The sequence below is a fragment of the Peromyscus leucopus genome, chromosome 4 (assembly GCF_004664715.2).
Source record: "Peromyscus leucopus breed LL Stock chromosome 4, UCI_PerLeu_2.1, whole genome shotgun sequence".
NCBI lineage: Eukaryota > Metazoa > Chordata > Mammalia > Rodentia > Cricetidae > Peromyscus > Peromyscus leucopus.
The window spans coordinates 68696926-68717827 of record NC_051066.1 but is presented as its reverse complement, the minus strand read 5'-3'; the positions used below and the strand labels follow the sequence as shown (position 1 = coordinate 68717827).

Below are 20902 nucleotides of genomic sequence, written 5' to 3'. Positions count from 1 at the left end.
CATTCTGGAAGAGATGGGGTGGCCGCAGGAGCTTGTTGGTTGTATTGTATCTCCAGTCAGAAAGCGGAGAGTTGGATGCTCTCATGCTTAGCTAGTTTTCTCCTTTTTAACCAGTCTGGGACCCATCCCTTGGGATGGCCTCACCCACAATTAAGGTGAGTCTTCTCACTTCAGTTAACCTAATATAGACAATTCCCACAGGCAGGCCCATGGGCTTGTCTCTTTTGTAATTCTACATCCTGTCAAGTAGACAGTCTATACTAACCATCACATCGTGCTACCCAATTTCATCTCCATGATGACGCAGTAACGGGGGCGCAGCTAACAGGTGACCAAGGCAGGTGAGGAAAGCTTAGGTCACTGGCTGGGGTCAAAGCAAACAGAAGGGTAGACCTACTCAGATGCCTCATCAACTCACTCATTCAAAGACTATAGCAAAACCACTGGAGAAGAGCTTTGAAGGCAGCTTAATTATTCATACTATTTATTAGCCCAATTACCAGTTCGTTTACTGTTGCAATTAACACAGCCTCCCAAGGCAGCCTGGCAGAGTCCCCAAGCAGAGTTTCCTCCAGCTTAGTCAGCCTCAGCCAGAGCCACCCTTCTGTGCTCCTGAGGAGACCATGGCCCTGAGGTGCCTCCCCTGGGGACAATCTCAATGCTGCCTGGATCCCTGCAAGTAGCCACAACCCACTCTTCCAGACTTCAAGGCTCAGGTATAAGCAGTCACAGATTGCCACTGGAAGTGCTCCTGGAGGACTCTTCCATGGGTTTTAGTGGCTACACAGCCAAGGTGCTCTCTGCAGAAGGATTCTGGAGCTTTCCTAAAATGAAGGAAGATTCTAGAAACACCACAGGTGAGGTTTAACAGGCATTTGCCTCCTCTGCTGCTGGCAGCTCATTCTCCTTTGTATGGGACTGCAAGTATTCCCGTTGTCCTCTGACACTTTCCCCTGCTGGCCTCATGGGGACCAAAAGGATGCTTTGTCCATTTAGACTCTGAAGGGTATGATGCTCTCAGTGCACCCTGAGACACGGTGCCCTCCATTCCCGGCTTTTCTTCATGCCGGCTGCAGGCTGAGCTCTCCTGCCTCATCCAGGAGGCCTCTGACTAGCTTCACCTCCAGCTTCCCTATTTGTCTCTGTGACCTACTGCTTCCAGAGTGCTGTGGAGTCTAAAGACCCCCCTGTTCCTCATCCTTGTCCTGATGTCGTCTGGCAAGCTCTGGCCTCAAGTCAGCCACTCCCAACACTCCTGCGCTTCTTGCCACTCCGTGTTTGGCACCAAAGATGCCCGTCACGGGGCTGCTTCTAAGATCCCCTTATGCAGAAGGAGCTGAGCTCTTCAGGGGACACACTTGCACAGCTCGAGGATGGCCCCGCAATTCGGGTTGGATTTTGTCTCGAAATGACACCACCACCTGTCTCTGATAGCCTTGCCCTTTCCTTCCAGGTGGAGGAAGGTATGCCGGAAATGGAGGCGTGTCTGATGCTGCTTCAAGGCTCCAAGAGAAAGGAAGACAGGAAACCAGGAAAGGCAGGGACAGCAAACACGAAGGAAAGCACATGGCCTGTGACCATCTTTGACAGTTCCCCTGCTGTTCCCTAGAGTGCTCTCCCCTGCTCTGAATCCTTTCCAGAACATTCTTCTTTAGTCATCACTATTTTGGTTTTTTGAGATACGGTCTCCTGTAGCCCAGGTCAGTCTTGACCTTGCTATGTACTCGATGATGACCTTGAACTCCTGCTCTCCTGCCTCTATCTCCCAGGGCTGAGATCACAAGCTTGCACGATGTCCTACTTTTTAACAATGAGTACTTTAGTTGAGTTTCATTATTACATTTCCATGCCTGTGTGTCACTTTTGTGCCTTGCTTCCATTTGCCCTTCCAACTAGTCTCCCCTCCCTCTCAGCCCATCTTCTGCTCCCCCCTCTCTCGGCCACTCTATCTTCTGCTCCTCTTCCCTCCCTCTTCTTTCACATGTGGAGGGAAATCTCCTTGTCATAGTCAGTCCTGTCATCCTCCGGTCATGTTGTCTGCTCCCTCCTCCTTTTGTGACAGCTGAGGACAGAGCCAAGGGCCTTATCCATGCCAGGCAAGCATTCGACCACTAAGCTACATCCCCAGCCTGAAAGTTGGTCTCTCTTCCCATCCTCACCCCCTTCTTCGGTTCTCCCTTTCTTTAGAGAGTTTTCTCCCCTGGCATAGTCTCCCTTCTACTTTCCTGCATACACACAACACACACACACACACACACACACACACACACACACACACACTCATGCACGCATTCACAAACATACTTTTCTCTCTTCCTCCGTGCTTCCCATCCCCTTCATGTTGCCTCAGCAGCACAGCCACCCTGAGCAGGTTGGACCCTTTGTCAGGTACAATATGAACTTTTGGATGTTGGAGCCTCATCCTCACAAGTGAAGATCTAGGCATGTTTGCACACGTTGGTGTGTGCAAATACACTTGCACTTGTGTGCATGTGCACGTGGAGACCAGAGGTCGATATCTGGTTCTCTGGCTCTCTGGTGCTGGGACTATAAACACTCAACACTCCGCCAGGCCTTCACACGGGTGCCGGTGATTTGAACACAGACCCTTCGGCTTGTACAGCCAGCACTTTCCAGACCAAGACGGCTCCCGAGCCCACCGGGGAAGATTTTTATTTTGTCCTATGCTAACCAAGTGAATGGAGGCCTACAGGGAGGGAAGCCACCCTGCTGTGGGACTGCCCCCCCCACCTCTCACCGCTCCCTGTCGTACTAAAAGGCAGGCGCAGAGGTTGCCCAGTCAGCCCGGAGCCCTCCTCTCCTGCTTCCCTGTTCCTGTGCTGTGAGTACGCCAGGCTGCAGGCAGCTGCTCTTCCATCACCTGTCCAGTCCCCATCCATTCACTCGCTGAGCCTTCCTCACTTCTCGCTAAGCAAAGCTCTGCGCCTGTTTCTAAGAAAGTAAAGTACACTCTGGCTTTAATGAGCAGAAGGGAGGGTAAAGAAAATCAATGAAATATATCAAAAAGCCCTGGGCCTTTGCCAGGTGGACTTAATCACACACAGTTCCCACAGGCCTTTCCTGTGGCTGTTCATCCACATGCTCACATGTGTAAGTGCTCCTCGTGGCTGGATCTTGACTCGTTCCTGTAGAGCATGTTTCAGAAGGCAAGCAATACTCCATCCTTTTCATGGGGAAAATCATAATGCGTGCCTTGTCCACCCTAAACCTCCAACCAACCTCTCCAGATATCTCTGAAATTACCCTTCAATGCTGTGTGAAAACCACCCAAGACTTTTCTGGACTATAAAGGTATGAAAAGCCCTTTAGCCAAAGAATTAGCACTTAGTGAAAAATCGTGGTGGGAAGGCTTGCATGAGTACCACACCACGCCCACCGGGGACGTCAAAGCTCCTCCTGATATTGCTCTGGCCTGTCATCATCAAGACATAAAGAAATTATATGCAAGATGAAGTTGAGCTTAGAGGACACTGAGTGTCTGAGTGAAGCGTCTTGAGATCCATGAGGGTCCGAAGCTTGGTGGGGTGGGGGACAGAGGAAGAGGACAGTGACAATATTCAAGCAGCAGAATGGCAGGTACAGACTTCTCAACTGTGTCGCACCAGCTCTTCTGAGACTCAAAGTCTCAGGTGTACCTGTGTAGGTCCATGTCAATAAACAGTCAGTGCAGACAGCAAATGACTGTTAAAAACCAGCTAAAGAATTTAGGAATCTAAACCAGAATAAATGCACAAGAATAATTTTAAAATGAGTGTTTCCACGACAGGCTTAGAAAACTCTGAAGTGAGATACACTTGTGTATTAGTTCCTTCTCTTGCTGCCGTGACCAGACCTGACGGGAAACAAGCTAAGGGAAGAAGGGCTTGTTCTGGATCACAGTTTTAGGGAACACAAGCCGTCATGTGGGAAAGGTGGTGTCATGAGGTGAGGCAGTTGGTCAGATTGCTTCTGCAATCAGGAAACAGAGAGCAGACAGGAAATGGGGCCAAGCTGTAAAACCCCAAGACCCACCCCTAGTGATCCACTTCCCCTGGCAAGGCTCCACTTCCTCAACCTTCCAATGCAGCACCAGTAGCTGGGGGCTACATTTCTTAGAGCTGGTGAGCCTGGGCAGGGTGTGTGGGTACAGTTTAAATCCAGCACAACTTCACACAGTTGCTAGGGTGGCTGTCTCAGAAGAAGAAGGGGGAGAGAAGGAAAGAGGGAAGGAGGGAGGGAGGGAAGGGAGGAGGGAGGGAGGGAGGGAGGGAGGGAAGGAAGGAGGAGGAAGGAAGGAAGGAAGGAAGGAAGGAGGGAGGAAGGAAATCAGAACTAATGCTCAAAGAGTTATAGAATATTGCTGGGGGAATAGAAAATGGCAGAGTGTCCAGGGAAGGCAGTTTGGCTGATCCTCCAAAGTTAAAAATAGAATTGCCGTATGACCTGGGAATTCAACTCCCATGTATATTGTGGACCTGAAAGAGCCAAAGGTAGAAACTCAAGTATCCAGCACTGGGATGTCCAGGACAGCAGGACTAAGGAAAGGACAACACCGTAGAAATGTTCTAAGTGATAGGGCTGGAGAGCTGGTTTGGCAGTTACCAACATTTGCTGTCCTGCAGATGACAGAAGCTGGGCTCACACGACCCACACCAGACAGCTCACAACCATCTGTACCTTCCCATTCGGAGAGACTCAGTCAGTCCCCTGCCTCAAGTGTACCTGCAGTACATGCTCAGACACACACCCATACACATAACTAAAAATAAAACAAATCTCTTTTTTAAAAAAAACAAAACAGACATTATGCTAACTGCAAGACGCCAGACACAGAAGGTCATTTGTTAAATGATTCTATTTATGCGAAATGTCCAGAACAGGCAAATCCATGGAGACAGACAGCAGATGGGTGGTTTCCAGAGCCTGGGAGGAAGAGGGACAAGGGGCTGCCTACTCAGTGGGTACAGGGTTTTCTGCTGAGGTGATGAAAATGTTCTGGAACTTGGTGGAGGTGGCAGTTACTTAACAATGTGAATGTACTAAATGGCACTGATTCCTAATTCATGCACTTTAAAATGGTTAGCTTTGTGTGTGAATTTTACCCTACTACAAAAACACACTGAAATTAAACAGAATCTGTACATCCTCCACAGAGGCGTCAGAACATACTGAGCATGTATGAGAGGACAAACCTGACCCTGGGCTGCAATGGACTGCTTGCCTGAGCCTCACTGACCCACAGCCTGACCACAGCTCTGCCCAGTTCACACACACTGAGCCTTCTGTTGACTCTGATCCTGCCCACAGCACCACATGTTTCATGAAGATAGAGAATAAGTCACTGTGTCACTGGTGAGGGAGCAGCCACAACTGTATACCCATTCTCTAGCACTGAGTCTGGAACACAGTATGTGCTCAATAAATGTAATTCAAGGGTAAGGAAAGGAATAGAGGACTGATATGGTAGTATGTACCTTTAATCCCAGCACTTGGGAAGAAAGGCGGGAGGATCTGTAAGTTCCAGGACAACTTGGTCTACATAGCAAGATCCAGGCTAGCCTGGGCTACATAGCTAGAACAGTGAGACCCTATCTGAACACCCCAACCCTCAGAAGAAGGAGGAGGAGAGACAGAGAGATAGCAGGAAGGAAGGGAAGGGGGGAGGGAGGGAGGGAGGGACATGCCTCTTCCTTCTGTTTTTCTTTCCCCTCTGCTGATGTGTTAGTTCCTATAACTTGGTTATGGGATATTTTGTGTGCTTGACTGTGTTGGTTCTGATGCCCACACAGAGAATTCCTTAGTTGTTAAAACTCAACTCTGCTGGGGCTGGAGAGATGGCTCGGTGATTAAGAACACTTGTCCTTGAGGAGGACTTGAGTTTGGTTTCCAGCACTCACATGGTAGCTCATAAATGCTTGTATCCCAGTTCCAGGGGACCCGATGCCCTCTTCTGACGTCTGCAGACACTTGCATGCATGCATATGGCATACATGCACTCACACAGACCCACAATACACACATAAAAACAAACAAACAAAAATCCTTGCTTCTGTGAAGCTCTTCTTCTCATCCTCAAATCAGGTTTCCCCAAGGCTAGCAAGGAGTAAGCTCTGTGGGTTCTGAGCACTGAGGCAGGATGATCAAGAGGGAGGTGAGCTACTGCTGCCCTTTGGTAGAGGATGGTGCAGAGCAGCTGTACTCACAGCAGCCAAGAGCGAGCCTCGGCCTCAGTGCCCCTGTCCTATACAGCAGGTGCCCGGGAAAGAGCTCATGTCTGTTCTGATAGTTCTGGGCCCTGGCTCAGGTGCAGCTTGAGCTTCCCTTGTCCTGGGTCCTCGCCTGTTGTCTCTACTTTCCCTTCTCCCTCTGCCTCAAGCCCTGCTGGCTTCTTCAGCTCTTCTCCCACTGAGTCCTTCTCCTGCATTCCCAGTTGCTGATGACCTGTTCAGCTTCCAAAACCCTGTGCAGGGAACAGCAGTACTTTCTGTACAGGCTCCGCTAGGGGACAAGTCATGAGCCTGACTGATTCTTAGCTACTTTTCCTATTGCTGTGATAAAATGCCTGGCAGAAACAATTTAAGGGGGAAAGGCTGTCCTTTGGCTCACCCTTCACGGGATAGCAGGGAGGTCAGGATGCAGGATCTTAGAGCAGCTGATCACACCACATTCATAGCAGGAAAGCAGAGGGCAGTGAATGCACAGTGCTGTTCAACTCCTTCTCTACACGTATTTCGTGTGGGATCTCAGCCAGGGAATGGTGCTACCCACAGTGGACAGGCCTTTCCACCTTGGTTAACATAATCAAAATAATCCCCACAGGCATGCCCAGAGGCCCATCTCCCAGGTGATTCTAAATTCTGTCAAGCTAATAATTAACACTAATCATCACACTAACTAATCTATATGCCATACCACAAAGAGAAACTAGGGGAGGAACCAGGAATGTGATAGGTCAGGACCTGCCATTGGGAAGTGACTGATGGGTCCAGATACATATATTCTCTCTGTATGTACTTTGAAAGGCAAAGCACTTCCTGAAGCTGTGTGTTTATCTCCCTGAAATAATTTATGCTAATCTCATGATGAAAAATTCATACTGTCTTTGTTGTTGCTAAGTAACCAGCCCAAACATGTTTACTGTTTAAAATCTCTCAGGAGGGCCCAGGGTTGTACCGAGTGCCCAGAGCTGATGGGTGTACAAAGCAGAGAATAACCCCAAGCATCAGGGGAGGTTTTTGGAAGCTGACCTTCAAAGATACGGGTTCACAGACACCTGTTCACCTGTCTGGGGAAACTGTGGCCTGAACAGAATTTTGACTAGCTTTTTCTTACTAAGCTCTAGCCAAGTGATCAAACATGTAGCACTAGAGCCAGACTTCATAAGTTTGGGTCCTAGCTCTACCTATGAATATGTTACATAAGCTCACTGGATTCACATTTCTCACCTGTAAAATGCAAGTATCTGGAACATATAAAGAACATGTGTAGATGGCAGTGCCAGCCCTGATGTTTATTACTTTGTGGAACTGGAACTTTCATTGTTGTTGTACAGATGGAAGGGGATTTACTAACAGAAATTTGGGAGTTGGATCCTGTAAAAAGCTGGGAACTGGGCTCAGGTGGTAGCTCAGTAGTACATGTACTTAGCATGTAGGAAGCATGGGGTTCAAGCCTCCCTCGTCCCCAACAACAACTAACAACAACAACAATAAGTAACAGGTTGAGACTCCATGGAGGTCATGCCTTAAAATAGGCAGATAGTCCAATCAGTTCCAGGAGTGGGGTTAGTAATTCACAGGGCCTCCAGTCATTAAGAGTCAACGAAAGAGATGAGCAGAGAGTGGCCACCTGGAAATGGAGAAGGGGGTACTTTGGACCATGGGTGGCCTAGCTTCTCTTTAGGATTTCTCATGGCTCCTGAATGTTGCCCATCATGCAGTACCATACCATGCTCTGTGGCAATTGCTGGCTGCACCTTCTGTGTCCTCAGGAGGAGCGTGTCTGCCTTTCACCACATGCTCTGCCTAGGATGCACTCATTAACCTTTAATGAATGATGTGATTAATATGTGGGACAACAGCTGTGCCTGGCCAATTTCATTCGTGGGTGTAATGGAAACAACCAGCCCGGGGGTAATGCTCTGAGGTCATGGGAAGCAGAACAATTAAAGCGTGCTGGGGCCCCACTGATGGCATTGAGACCCCATTTCCTAGAGTGAGTCTTTCATGTTGCAGGTGGAGAAAGAGCAAATGGATAGCACCAGGAGGAGGCTTGTGACAGACGATGTACAGGAGGATCCCAGGCCTAAAAGCCCCCATCATGAGAGTACTGGTCCAGTCCTCATAAAGTTCACAAACACTATGTCACAGTGAGATGGCTTCATAGGAACCATGTTGATACACTGTCACTTAGAGGAAAGCACACAAACCATAACCATAAGGCTAGGAGAATTTTAAAAGAAAGAAACCATGTAGCCAGCACTTACATGAAGAGGCAGAGCCGGGATCACAGTCTAGAGGCTCCTCACTCCCTCATCAGCCAGATTCACCCTGTTCCTCCCTTGTCTTGTGGGGCAGCTCCATGTGTGCCTCAAGCCTGGCTTCCCAGGTCTCCTCGAAGTGTGTACTGGCCTGTATGACCTCCTTTGTGGTTCGTCCCTCTACTCCATGTTGGATACAGTGTTTTCATTCAATATACACATCAGGGTGATCACATGCTCTGCTTTCCAGCAGACATTGTCAGGGACATGGAAGAGTGAAGGACACATTCCTGATCTTGGGGGAAAGGACTCTACTATGCATATATTATTTGACATAAATTCAGCATTTATGCATCCCATAAAAACTTGGAACTAAGCTTCCATCTGAAGCCATCATTTCAGTTCTGGGGGGGGAGGGGGAAGCACTGAGTGAACTGGGTGCTTGTGGCAGTGGGGAGCAGGGGTATGGACAGGGGAGCAGGGTGGCTATTGCTGAAGCCAAACAAGTTCGCTGAAGTCTCTGGCTACATGCTGCCTTGGAGAGGACAGTGCAGGTCCCCTGGGAACCTAAAAGGTCTTTGAAAAGATTCACTTAAGGTCACAGCCAGGTAAGTGCCATGTAAGGGGAAACAGAACCCTAAAATGAAAGCGTCTTGACCCCTTAGGGTCATGCAAGGAGATGATTTCAGGATGCTCAATAAGGAGGGCAGCTTCTCTGCCCACCAGGAATGCCAAAAAGGGCAGCTGCAACCTGAACCCCAGGAAGAGGAAATTCCAGGGGAAGAGGCCAGGGGTTCTGAAGGCAGCTTACAAATAAATTCAAAGACAGTTGTGAAGGAAGAGGAATGGTCATCAGGGCACCCCACCCCGGCCCAAGGTCACCTCCCTGACTATGCTTCAAGCCACAGGTCACTTGTAACCAAACTTCTTGGGGCGGACTGAGATGTTCTCAATGATCTCACCAGACCATGAATGGAATGGCCTGTATGGAAAGACTGAATTCTCTGCATTCCCCAAAGGCTGGACACAAATGAGGGGGGACCTTGTCCAAGTCTAACTCTAGGACAAAGTACTGTGACCTGTGACCTGAAGCCAGCAGGGCACAAGAGGGGATGCTGTGGAGAGCTTCCACCCTCTGGCACCTGGCCCTCAGCAGGAGCTCCTGATCATTTGTGACATGATGCCTTCCTTCCCTGTCTAGAGAAACTCTCAGATATGTCTCCAGGATGCTTAAAAAGCAGGAAGCAAAGTATACAGGCTGTAAAGGAATAGTCAACAGCATATATCCAGGAACGTGCAGTCTTTTATTAATGTAGTAAATCGCAGGATGGATCAGGGACTTTAATAAACACCATAACTTAGAATGGAGGGGAGTGTGATCAGCATGGGAAGTGTCTACAACCCCGGCAGCATATTTCAGACAAGCTATGATTTTCCTTGAGAACAAAGTCTCAGGGATCAGAACACTCCTGCGCTTTCTTGTTTATAGTCCCACTTATAGAAAATGCCAAGTTTCAGTTTGAGTTAATGACGAAAAAAAATGATCTTGTTCTCCCTATTCAAGACCCTGACCCCCTTAAATTCCATCTGCATACTCTTGGCAAGTGTTTAATCTCTTGAAAGACCTCCAAGCTCTTTTTCAATACAAATCTTAATTTTGTTTATTCATTTGGGGCATACACCAGATTCCCAGGCCTGCCCTATGACACCAAAGGCATTTCCCAGCAACACAGCCAATGAGATTTGGAAGCATGAGGCAGGGATGCTGCACCCTACAAACACCCCAGACCTCAGCAGGGACACAATTAGCCACAAGACCTCTGTTAGAGACAGATTTACAGTCCCCTCCCTCCAGCACCTCGTTCTTTCTCTGAGGAACATTTTCAGTGAACCTTGCTGACTGTCTCCTTGGCTTCCTTGAAATCAACTGCGTCGTCTTTGTCAGTTACTATATCTGGGTCAGTGGCTGAATCAGAACACAGTGGCCACCAAGACACCTTGAGTACTCACACCTATCAATCTAGACTTTGTTGCCAAATTCCCTGGCACCAAGGAACCAGGAGGAGAAACCTAGGTGGGTGGGCATCACATATCAACAGATATTCATGGGCAGACATCATCCAGCCTCCAGAACTGGCCCTGGGTTGCAAGGACACAGACCCTTGGAAAAGAAGGCTGGGTGCCTTTGTTTGCCAGTGGCTTCTTATTGCACAAATGCCAGTTTCCAGGGACTGGGAATAAATATTTTGCAGGTGGCCAATATGAATGCCAGCCAGGATAGGGAGTGTTATAAACAGCTTTAGAAGGAATGAGAGGGGACACAGCCACAGGGATGTTTGTTGCATGGGCCAGTAAGTAAAATCCTCCCTCGGAAGAGAACTAAAGGCTGAGAAGAAGCCATCTGTGTGGAAAAGGAGTGGGGGACAAGAAGAATAATCACCAAGCCAGAGAAGAAAAACTGCAGAAGGAGGCACTGGGGGGAGCCTGGCTGCAGAGACAGGCACCTTCCAGACAGAGGGGGTAGGGAATGGCTGGAGGGGCTACTAGCAAGGACTCTAAAATGAGGCCAGCTCAAGGACAGCTGGGCTCCAAAACTGGGTGGCCTTGGGCAAGTCACTGCGCTCCATGAGTTTGTGTTTCCTAGTTTGTGAGTTGGGCTACTCCCTTGTACCCTTGTTAAAAGCAAAACATGTAAAGGTCTTACCAGGAAGGCAGTATGGTGGTGACTAAGCCATGGCTGGTTTGCTGCGACTTATTCTAATGAGGTGTTGGAAGGGTTTTAAGCTGCTGAGATATAACCTGGCAGGTCCTTGGCTGATGATCAGCATTGTGTGGGCTACTGGGGGGTCAGTAGGACGGTCAGAAGGGAGCCTGGAGGCTGTTTACACTATCTGCTCCCCAGTTAGGGGCAGGGCAGGAGGGCCACCACTAAAAGGCAGCAGAATGGCCATCTGTCCCTCAGGTGTCTCTCAGCACCGCCAGATGGGAGGGAAAGGCAGCCAGCCACACCCTCACTACTGGGGAGCCCACTGTTCCCAGTTCCTGATCATTCCAGGCTGACATCCCACAGCCCACCAGCTCCTGTTTACCAGTGACAATGTCACTTGTATGGGATTCTAAGTGCCTCAAGGACAGCAGCCATTTCCCTTCACTCTCACTACAGTGACCAACGACTGCAGGCTCCACTCTGGGACCTGGGGGGCTTCTAAATAATTAATTTACTAGAAAAGGAAGGACTGCCTCCAAGCAAGATGCTCTCAGAAGGCTAAAATCAGGGAATCTTCATGGTCCTGGGAGGTCCCTGATGCATCCCTGACCCAGGGCCAGCCTTCCTCTGGCTCTCCAAGGAGCACTGTCCTCCACCTGAGAAGCATTCTGGAGGTCACAGATCATGGAGAAGGCTCTTCCCCCAGACCTCCCAGCCCCCGCTGCCCTTCCTGCCTGGGATACACAGCACATAGCCCATTTCCAGCTCGAGGGGGGCTCTGAGAACCACATATGACGGGATAAAAGCCCTCCAGTCTCCCGAGATCTACGGGGACGCTGAGGCTCAGCTGCTAGGCGTGGGGGTCCTGAAGGCTCCTCCTCACTGGCCACGCTTACACCCAGGCATCTCCTGTTGTCCATCGGGGGGACACATAGGGAGGATGTACCACCTCCCCTCTGGTTACTTCTCAGCTATCTGTTTGCCTAAGGTCTCCCTCTTTCCTCTGGCAGACCCCACTACCCTTGCCTCTCCTGATTCTGCAGGCTTCTCCTCAGTAACCCCCGAAGGGTGCCCTAACCTGAAGCTCTCCCATCTTCTCTCCAAGACTCACAGCCTCTCCTCCCTACACACCGTCCCCCCCCCCTCATTCCTTTCCCAACCCTCTCAAGCCTTCATCCCTCATTCTCCTTCAAGTCCCTCCCCCATCACTGAGGGCCACCGCGACCCCTGCTTGCAGGTCTGCTGTCCCCTTCCCGGTCTGGCAAAGCATAAAGTGACCCGGCCACCCCACCTGGCCCGCCGGCACTCACCTGTTGGGTCGGCCGAAGCACGCCGGGCCTCGCCTTCTCAGGGTCGGGCTCGCCGTCCCGTGGAAGCAACCCCTTCTTAGGGTGCATGTGCCGGCACAGGCAGGTGACCCCGCACAGCGCAAGGATGCTGGTGGCAGTGCCCAGCGTGGCGCCCAGCGCGATCACAGGCACCGACAGCACCATGGTGCCTGCTTCCCGCGGCTCGCCCGCCCGCCTCCCGCCGGCCTCCTGCACCTCGCGCTCCCGCCGGGCTCCAGCAGCTCTCCAGACTCCGAGGGCGGGGACGCAGCCAGCCGACAGGGAGGATGGCTGTAAGGACGTCAGAGGCGGAGGCTGACCCGGAGGCACGTCAACCGCAACCCCCTCCCCGCCACCATGTGACCCACCCCCTATCGCCAGGAAGGTCTTGGCAGGTGTTGCCTCAGGGTTGTGCGGGGCCATGCCTAGTGCTCTGTGTCTACAAACACACACACGTACATACATACATACATACATACATACATATATATACATACATACACATGCACACACACATTAGCATCAGGGTTGTTTGGGGTCAATCCCCCACCCCACCCCTTTACCCCACAAACACATACACACTGGTAGGTGATAACCTCCGGGTTGTGTGGTACAATTCCTAGAGCACACAGATACACACATACATACACAGATAGATACTCTGTATGCACACACATATGCATACACATGCATGGGCACACACACATTGGCATGTGATAACCTCAGAGTGGCTTAAAGCCATTCCTAGTGCTCTGTGTATACACACACAAACACACATGCACATAGACACAAGACAAGCATATGTACACACACACACACACACACACACACACACACTTCCTGGGAGGAGGGTAATCTCAGTGTTATCTAGATGCTCTGTGCACATGCATGTGTACACACACACACACACACACACACACACACACACACACACACACCTAGGCAGTTGGACCTAGGAAGGACTGGAGCTTAACTGAAGTCACACAGTGTTAATCAACCCAACAAACCAGGGCTTCAACTCAGACCAGGAACTCACTCTGGGTAAGCTGGTCTCCTCATCAGACTGCTAACCCTTTACTCATCACACCACCACTCACCCTATCCCAGGGCTGGTAAGGTAGAAGCTTCAAGCTTTGCAAGCACTCACACAGGAGTAGAGGTCTCTCATTCCCCGGGCTCACAGTAGCTTCCCACCAAGGATGGAACAGACAGAGGCTGGGAGAGGGAATGTGGGGGGAGCAAGCAGGGAGGTGAGGCAGACTGGGGTGTGGCAGAGAACTGACTGGCCCAGTGTGGTGTCTGGCTTGAAGGTCCTGTGTCCCGGTAGTTATCTTTTGGCTGCATTATGGCTCACGTTTATTACTTGATCTGATTGGCAGGGACCTTACCTTCTACATGGCTAAAGATGCTGAGGCTCACAGGGGACACGGGCCACTAGAAACCCTGTCACCATCCTGAATCCACACTCAATGATTGCTGGTTCCAAGCCCTGTCTTTGGAGGGCTGACAGTAACAGACACTGCTGCTGGGAGAGAGGTCTCACAGTGTGGAGAATATGTGTGCTTAAGAGTGAGGGAAAATGAGAATTTGTGCAGGAAGGCGACTGTCTTAGCTCTGGAAAACTGAGCTTTTGATATTTTCCATTATATAGAAGGTTTGATTCATTGAGAGCTAGATGTGGTTTGTGGGCTCTAAGTGTGCTGGGTACTTATGAAAAGGGGCTTGGTGCAATTTACTCCACAGCAGCTGATGACCCCAGAGCTGGAGATGCCCAGCAGCTCTTGTCTGCCTGGCTTCAGGTGTCATCATTGCCTGGGTCTCCTTTGCCTACTCCTGATTTATCACTTACCCACTGCACAGAATACCACCCAACTCTGTGACTTAGACTAGTTATTTTTCTACCTGGTGTGCTTCTGCAGGTTAGGTGGGCTAAGCTGGGTGGTTTCAGCAGTCTTCGGGAACAGCAGTTATCTAGGAGTCCAGCTGGGCTGAACTGTGCAATGGTGTACCCACACAGGCAGCAGCTGGTGCCGGGTCACCACAGGAGACAATCCAAAGCCTCAGATGGCACCCTTGGTTCTCCTCCACATGGCGTCTCTCTGTAGCCAGAGCTCCCAGCATGGCAGCCAGGTTGGAAGGGGAAGGAAGACCCAACTGTCAGTTCATCCAACATGTCCAGTAAGGCATGGGCACAGAAGAAAATCATTTCTTTACTCAAAGTAATTAGGAGCATCCTTCTCTGTTCCTTTCAGCATCTACCAGAATGGGTGTTTCTGAAGCCTACAGCTGATTCTGTCACAATGCACATAACCTTCAAAGGCTCTCCGTGGAGAGACCCCAGGGGCAACTTAGATCCAAACACTCTGCTACATGGTTGGCCCTGTTAATCCATCTATTCTTCTCTACAGTCATCCCCAGTGGACTGGAGATTCATTCAACAAACTAACATTCTTAGAGGCTCCACAGCACCCATGACTGCACACAGCAGGCACTCAATAATTAGTAACTCACATGATCATCTCTCTAGGCACTTCTAGCAGCTTGGAAGGGAGAGTTCCATTTTCAATACAACGTCTATTTTATTGCATTGATTTTCCACAGTTATTAGTTATGTGCCTGCTGTATACCAGGAATATTTTTCTACTAAGCCCTATTTGTTCACAACTGTGAACTGCAAACCTCCCCCCCCATCTCCTGCTTTCTATTTAGCTGCCCTTGGAGGTTCTCTTGGCTCCTGAGCCTGGCAATGCAAAACATTCTGGGGAGATAAGAGGCTTAATTAATGCAGTCAGCTGCAGGTCTCCCAGGCCTGGACTGCTCCCCTGGGAAACTCTTAATGTCACCAGTCAGAACAGAATCTAAGGGAGGCATGGATGGAAAGATGAAGAGCACTTAACACCAGAAAAATGTCCGATGGACATCAGACACCTGCCATGTGGTCCATTGTTGCTATGGTTACTGGGATGCAGTGGCCCCCAACCTAGGAAGAAGAGCTCACCTCTCATCTCTTTTATATGCAATGAACCTACTACAGAGTCAGGAATGGAGCCCAAGACCGCTGAACCCCAGGGGTTGTCAGGATACAGGGATGCCTTTGCTATCCAACCAGACAGCCTCACACATCCCATCAAAGGGGTAACTTATGCTTCCTGTGACTGATATCTTAGGAAGTGGCCTTTAATGAAAAGGCCTGGCTGGGTTTCTTTGACAAATGAAATCATGTGGTCTGATAAAAGTGGTTGACAGAGTCAGCCTAGAAGAATGGATGAGACAGTCTGAAGAAGAGGCCAGTGGATAATTGGGAATGCTCGGGTTGCCAGGCTGCCAAGGTCGGACAAGGGCAAGATTCTGGGGGAGCATCTCAATCAGAAGGAGGCTCCCTTAGGGCTATGCCCCAGCCTCAGGATGAAATGCCATTTGTTATTTTGATGGCTGCTTGGACGTTTCAATAGTGGGAGGAATCACTTCTAGTCTAGTCTCTAAGATCCTGAATACTTTCATCCTGGAGGAAAAAAAAATTTCAAATGCAGTCACATGGCTGCTCACCATGGGGTAGCTTCTGAGAATTCTTCAGGCCATAGTCCCATCATAGGATGCACTTACACAAAACCAGAGCACACAGGTCAGCTGAATCCTATGGTCCCTGTGTGCAATTAAGGGACACCATCACCATGGACTGCACAGAGGCTGCATCCAGCAGAATACAAATACTCTTTCACAGTAATAATTTTTTAACTAGTATAAGGAGTGTATTAGACAAACCGATAAGAGTAAGGGCAGTAAATACATAAACAGTAACAGTGGTTTGTTGCCATGACCACGTGTTGTGCTCTGTACGCAACTGTGTGCACTGTGTTTCTCTATGACTGATGGTGTAGTATGGCTGTTCTCACAAGCATTCCACAAGTGAGGGATGCATCACAGCAACACCAGGTCAGCCCCATTGCCATCTTATGGGCCTAACACAGGCTGTTGACCACAGCATCCCTGTAATAAAACACACAACAGTGTAGAGAGTCTGAGATGAGTGACCATGGCCCAGGAACAGGGATTCAGGTGCTCTCAAGATGCAATAACTACTTCATGGTTTCTTTTTTTCTTTCTTTCTCTCTTTCTCTTTCTTTCTTCCTTTTTATTTTATTTTATTTTTTATTTTTTGAGACAGGGTTTCTCTGAGTATCTCTGGAGCCTGTCCTGGAACTCACTGTGTAGACCAAGTTAGCCTTGAACTCAAAAAGATCTACCTGCCTCTGCTTCCTGAGTGCTGGGATTAAAGGGTTGTGCCACCACAGCCTGTCCCATGATTTCTTTTTATGCTAACAGAAGAAAATAAAGTCAGGACTGGAGAGATGGCTCAGAGGTTAAGAGTACTGGCTGCTCTTCCAGAGGTCCTGAGTTCAATTCCCAGCAACCACATGGTGGCTCACAACCATCTGTACCCTCTTCTGGCACGCAGGAATACATGCAGGCAGAACAATGTATATATAATAAATAAGTAAGTAAGTAAGTAAAAAAAAGAAATAAAGAAATAAATAGAAGAAAAGAAGTCAAAAGTCGAGATACTCTGAGAACCTTGGTGAGAGTAGCGGATTTGTGGGTTTTTGTAAAGCAGGTGCAGTGGTTTGAGTGAGAAATGTCCTCCACAGACCCACATATTTGGACACTTAGTCCTCAGTTGGCGGTGCCTTATTGGAGAAAGCATATCGTTGCAGCTGGCCTTGCCCCACTTCCTGTTCTGATCCCGCTGCTTCCTGTGTGCAAATGAAATGTGACCATCCAGCTTCCTGCCCTTGCAGCCAGGCTGTGCCACACTATACCTTTCCTACCATTATGGACTCTAACCCTCTGAAACCAAATCTCCCTCAAGTTGCTTTTGATCGTGGCAGATCTTGGTATGGGTCTCAGATGCTATCTGAAGGTGCGCTTAGCTTTCGGGTGGTCAGAAGCCAGTGTTTGTTACTATATCCCTAAGGATTTTTGCCAGATAGTCACCAGGATGTCAGATCAGACACAGAATTGGGCAACAAATATGACTTTTAAGAAAGACAAAGATAAGCTGGGCGTTGGTGGTACATGCCTTTAATCCCAGCATTCGGGAGGCAGAGCCAGACGGATCTCTGTGAGTTCAAAGCCAGCTTGGTCCACAGAGCAAGACCCAGGAGAGGCACCAAAACTACACAGAGAAACCCTGTCTTGAAAAAAACAAAACAAAAAGACAAAGATAGCTCAAGATAATTGTCTCTGGGTCTGAGATGTTCCAGGTCTCCACAGCCACGGAAGCTCCAATCAATTGACCTCACAGATGCTATAATGGTGGTACATTCGTTTCCTTTGGTTTGGTTTGGATTTTGTCTTTGTTTTCTGGGAACTTCAGTTCACAGCTCCCCCAGCTGACCAAGTGTTTCATTTGTGTGTAGAAGCCAAATGCTTTTTTTTTCTTTTGTCTTGTGGCACTAGAAAGGCTTCTTCCTAGAATCTGATGAAGATGAAGCTAAAGTGACAGGAAGACAGAAAGGGAGAGAGGGAGGGAGAGAGAGAGAGAGAGAGAGAGAGAGAGAGAAGAGAGAGAGAGAGAGAAATAGTAAAGTCACTAAGGAAGAAATTTCTAGACCACATCAAATTTTAACAGCTATTATAACTCAGATCTGGCCTTTCTTTCTTTCTTTCTTTCTTTCTTTCTTTCTTTCTTTCTTTCTTTCTTCCTTCCTTCCTTCCTTCCTTCCTTCCTTCCTTCCTTCCTTTCTTCCTTCTTTCCTCCCTCCCTTCCTTCCTTCCCTTCCTCTCCCTCCCCTCCCTTCCCATCCATCTTCCCCTCCCTTTCCCTCCCCTCCCCCCTCTTTAATTGACATAACATTTACATGTGATTGTACTCATAATAGTAGTATTACACCCACAGAGAACACAATCAAGAACACAGTATGGCCTGAGGCTACAAAGGCAGAAGATGAGGGAGACATTTTAACCAAATACAAGCCATATTTTAATATAGATTGATCATGTGTTTCCCTCTGTGTCTACAGCTCCTTGTACTTTATAAAACAGTTATTTAATGTTTAGACTATTCAAAATAATTCATTACCTTTTCATTTTAGTTTTTCTAAAATTTGAAGTTTGATGGTAGAGATAACTTTATGAGACATGCTTAGTTTTAATTTTAGGAATGATTATTTCTTCAATGTTTAAATTATTGTAACTCCTATTTGTGACTGACATTTTCATTTGTCCTATTATTTTGATATCACATCAGATTTCAGTTTGGGAAAGTAGATAGAAACTGACATTAGAGAAGAATCCAGATGACAATATAACATCACCTTTGAATTCTTCTTAGCAAAATCCATTTCTAACTTTTACATTTCCTTTACTTGCTTGAAGGCTGCTTCCTTCAATTATTTTCCTTATAAATTTTAGGAAATATTTCATTCCTAAAAATAACTATAGTTCACTGGGCGGCGGTGGCGCACGCCTGTAATCCCAATACTCAGGAGGCAGAAGCAGGTGGATCTCTGTGAGTTCGAGGCCAGCCTGGTCTACAGAGTGAGTTCCAGGACAGCCTGTTACACAGAGAAACCCTGTCTCAAAAAAACCAAAAACCAAACCAAAACAAAAATAACTATAGTTCAGTGAAACCCAAGAAAGCGCTGTCTGAACACAGGAAACGTGGACATCGCTCCCATTGTCAAACAGTCACAAACCATGTCACCTTTCTGTGTTGTCCCAGCACAGCCGACTCTTTTCAGGATGGAAGTCTGGGTCGAATGGTCTAGGAACCACCTTTGTAAAAGTACGGACTTCTTGTGTGGGGCAGAAGGCAACCAAGAGGCTTGGCCAGAGGCTGATGTTTCCATCTCGCCCTGTTCTTCATTTTCTTTACATTTGCATCATCGGTTTAATCTTTCAGTGGGCATCTATTGAAAACAGTTCAGTCCTCTTCAAAGCTGGAAGCTCAGAGATGAGTCATTGTCTCAAATGCCCTGTGCAAGGGTGAACCTAAATTATATTTAGGATGCGATGTAAGACATTGGTATCATTTGTACATGTCCTTATTTTTTAATTTGTAAGTTCTAAGCAGCCAAAGTAGGGAGTAACAGCTTAGTTTTATAATGACCTTTAAGACAAATCGGTCCTAAACTTTCAGAGTTGTATCTTACCTAGGCTTGAGCAAAATAAGGACCTTTACAGCACTGTTTTCCAAAAAGGGTTAGAAGCAAGAATTAGCCTGAAAAATGCTTATATTCACCTGCACACCTGCACACACAGGTGTACCAGATGCATGGATGCACACACATGCATGCACACAGGTATACATATGCACGAACACACACACACACATGCACACGCATATTAAATTAGACATGCAAAGAATAGTAACTCTAGTGCACAATAAATTACAAATGTAAATTGAAGTGTCCACAGATTTTGTTGCTCAGTTATCAGTTAATTTTACAGGCAGAATGGGTTTTGTCTCACAATGTCTTAGATACAAAAGAGACCCATAAAAAACGATCATGCAGACAGTGATCATGAACACACATGATATCAATAAATCAGAATCAGTCTTGGAAAGATGAAGCAGAGAGTCACACCACTCTGGGATGAAAGAAAGGCTGACCAGGACAGGAAGATCCACAGGAAGCTTGCCATGCAGACTCGGAGAAGTAACTTTCTCCATTCCATGGCCGTACTGTGGAGGAGAGGATACCACACAGGTGCAAAGTTTATCCTGGAGCTGATGTCACACCAGCATCTTTCCCTTTGGTTCAGAATTTCACTCTGTTGAAGATGAAGAGGGAAGAGGGAAGGTCAGGGAAGACTAGATGAGAGGAAGGGGTTGAGAAGAATTAGATTACTCAGAATTTAGTTCTGGAACAGACTCTAGAAATGTTTTATTAATTTCTTTTTCATCTTTAATATTTCTTATTAACTTAAATGTATTTTCACGGCACACTGAGGGCTTCCACAGTCCATCACTGAATCCTGCCCAGGTACCATGTGAAGAAGCCCAGTGGATCTTGAAGGACAGTGAAAGCTGAGCTGTGCTGATCATTCCTATGACCCCAGCCTACAGCAGGCCCATTCCTGAAGGAAAGCTGCCCTGCTGACTGGTTACTCACTTCAGACACACGACTGAGCCAAGCAGAAGCTAGAAGAACCGCCACACTGAGCCCAGCTGAACACCACCCACAGAACCGTGAGCTCCCTTAAGTAATGAGTCATTTTCAGTCAGCGAGTTTACTGAGTATTTGGAGTATTTGTTACACACCAAGAGCTAACTAATACAAAGAGTGTATTTTTCTTGGGTTCATGGTGAAGCAGGTAATGCTCTTTCTCTTTTTAATTTTATATTTTTTGTTTTACTTTTATTTTATGAATGTTTTGCTTTGCATG

At 48.0% G+C, this 20902-nt stretch overlaps 1 protein-coding gene and 1 long non-coding RNA gene across 2 annotated transcripts in view; both read right to left on the bottom strand.

Moving 5' to 3' along the window:
- Positions 1 to 12796, bottom strand: part of Syt13 (synaptotagmin 13) — a 41169-nt gene extending 28373 nt beyond the window's left edge. The window contains exon 1 of the mRNA XM_028878984.2: positions 12497 to 12796. Coding sequence (XP_028734817.1) covers positions 12497 to 12679 — 183 coding nt within the window. The 5' untranslated portion in view covers positions 12680 to 12796. The remainder of the gene's footprint in view (positions 1 to 12496) is intronic.
- Positions 12797 to 17952: 5156 nt separating this feature from the next.
- LOC119087777 lies at positions 17953 to 20290 on the bottom strand. Its single transcript, XR_005091258.1, has 3 exons — positions 20101 to 20290; positions 19218 to 19504; positions 17953 to 18005 (listed from the first exon to the last, which is right to left on the bottom strand). It is a non-coding gene; the product is annotated as an uncharacterized LOC119087777 (long non-coding RNA).
- Between the last annotated feature and the right edge of the window lie 612 nt (positions 20291 to 20902).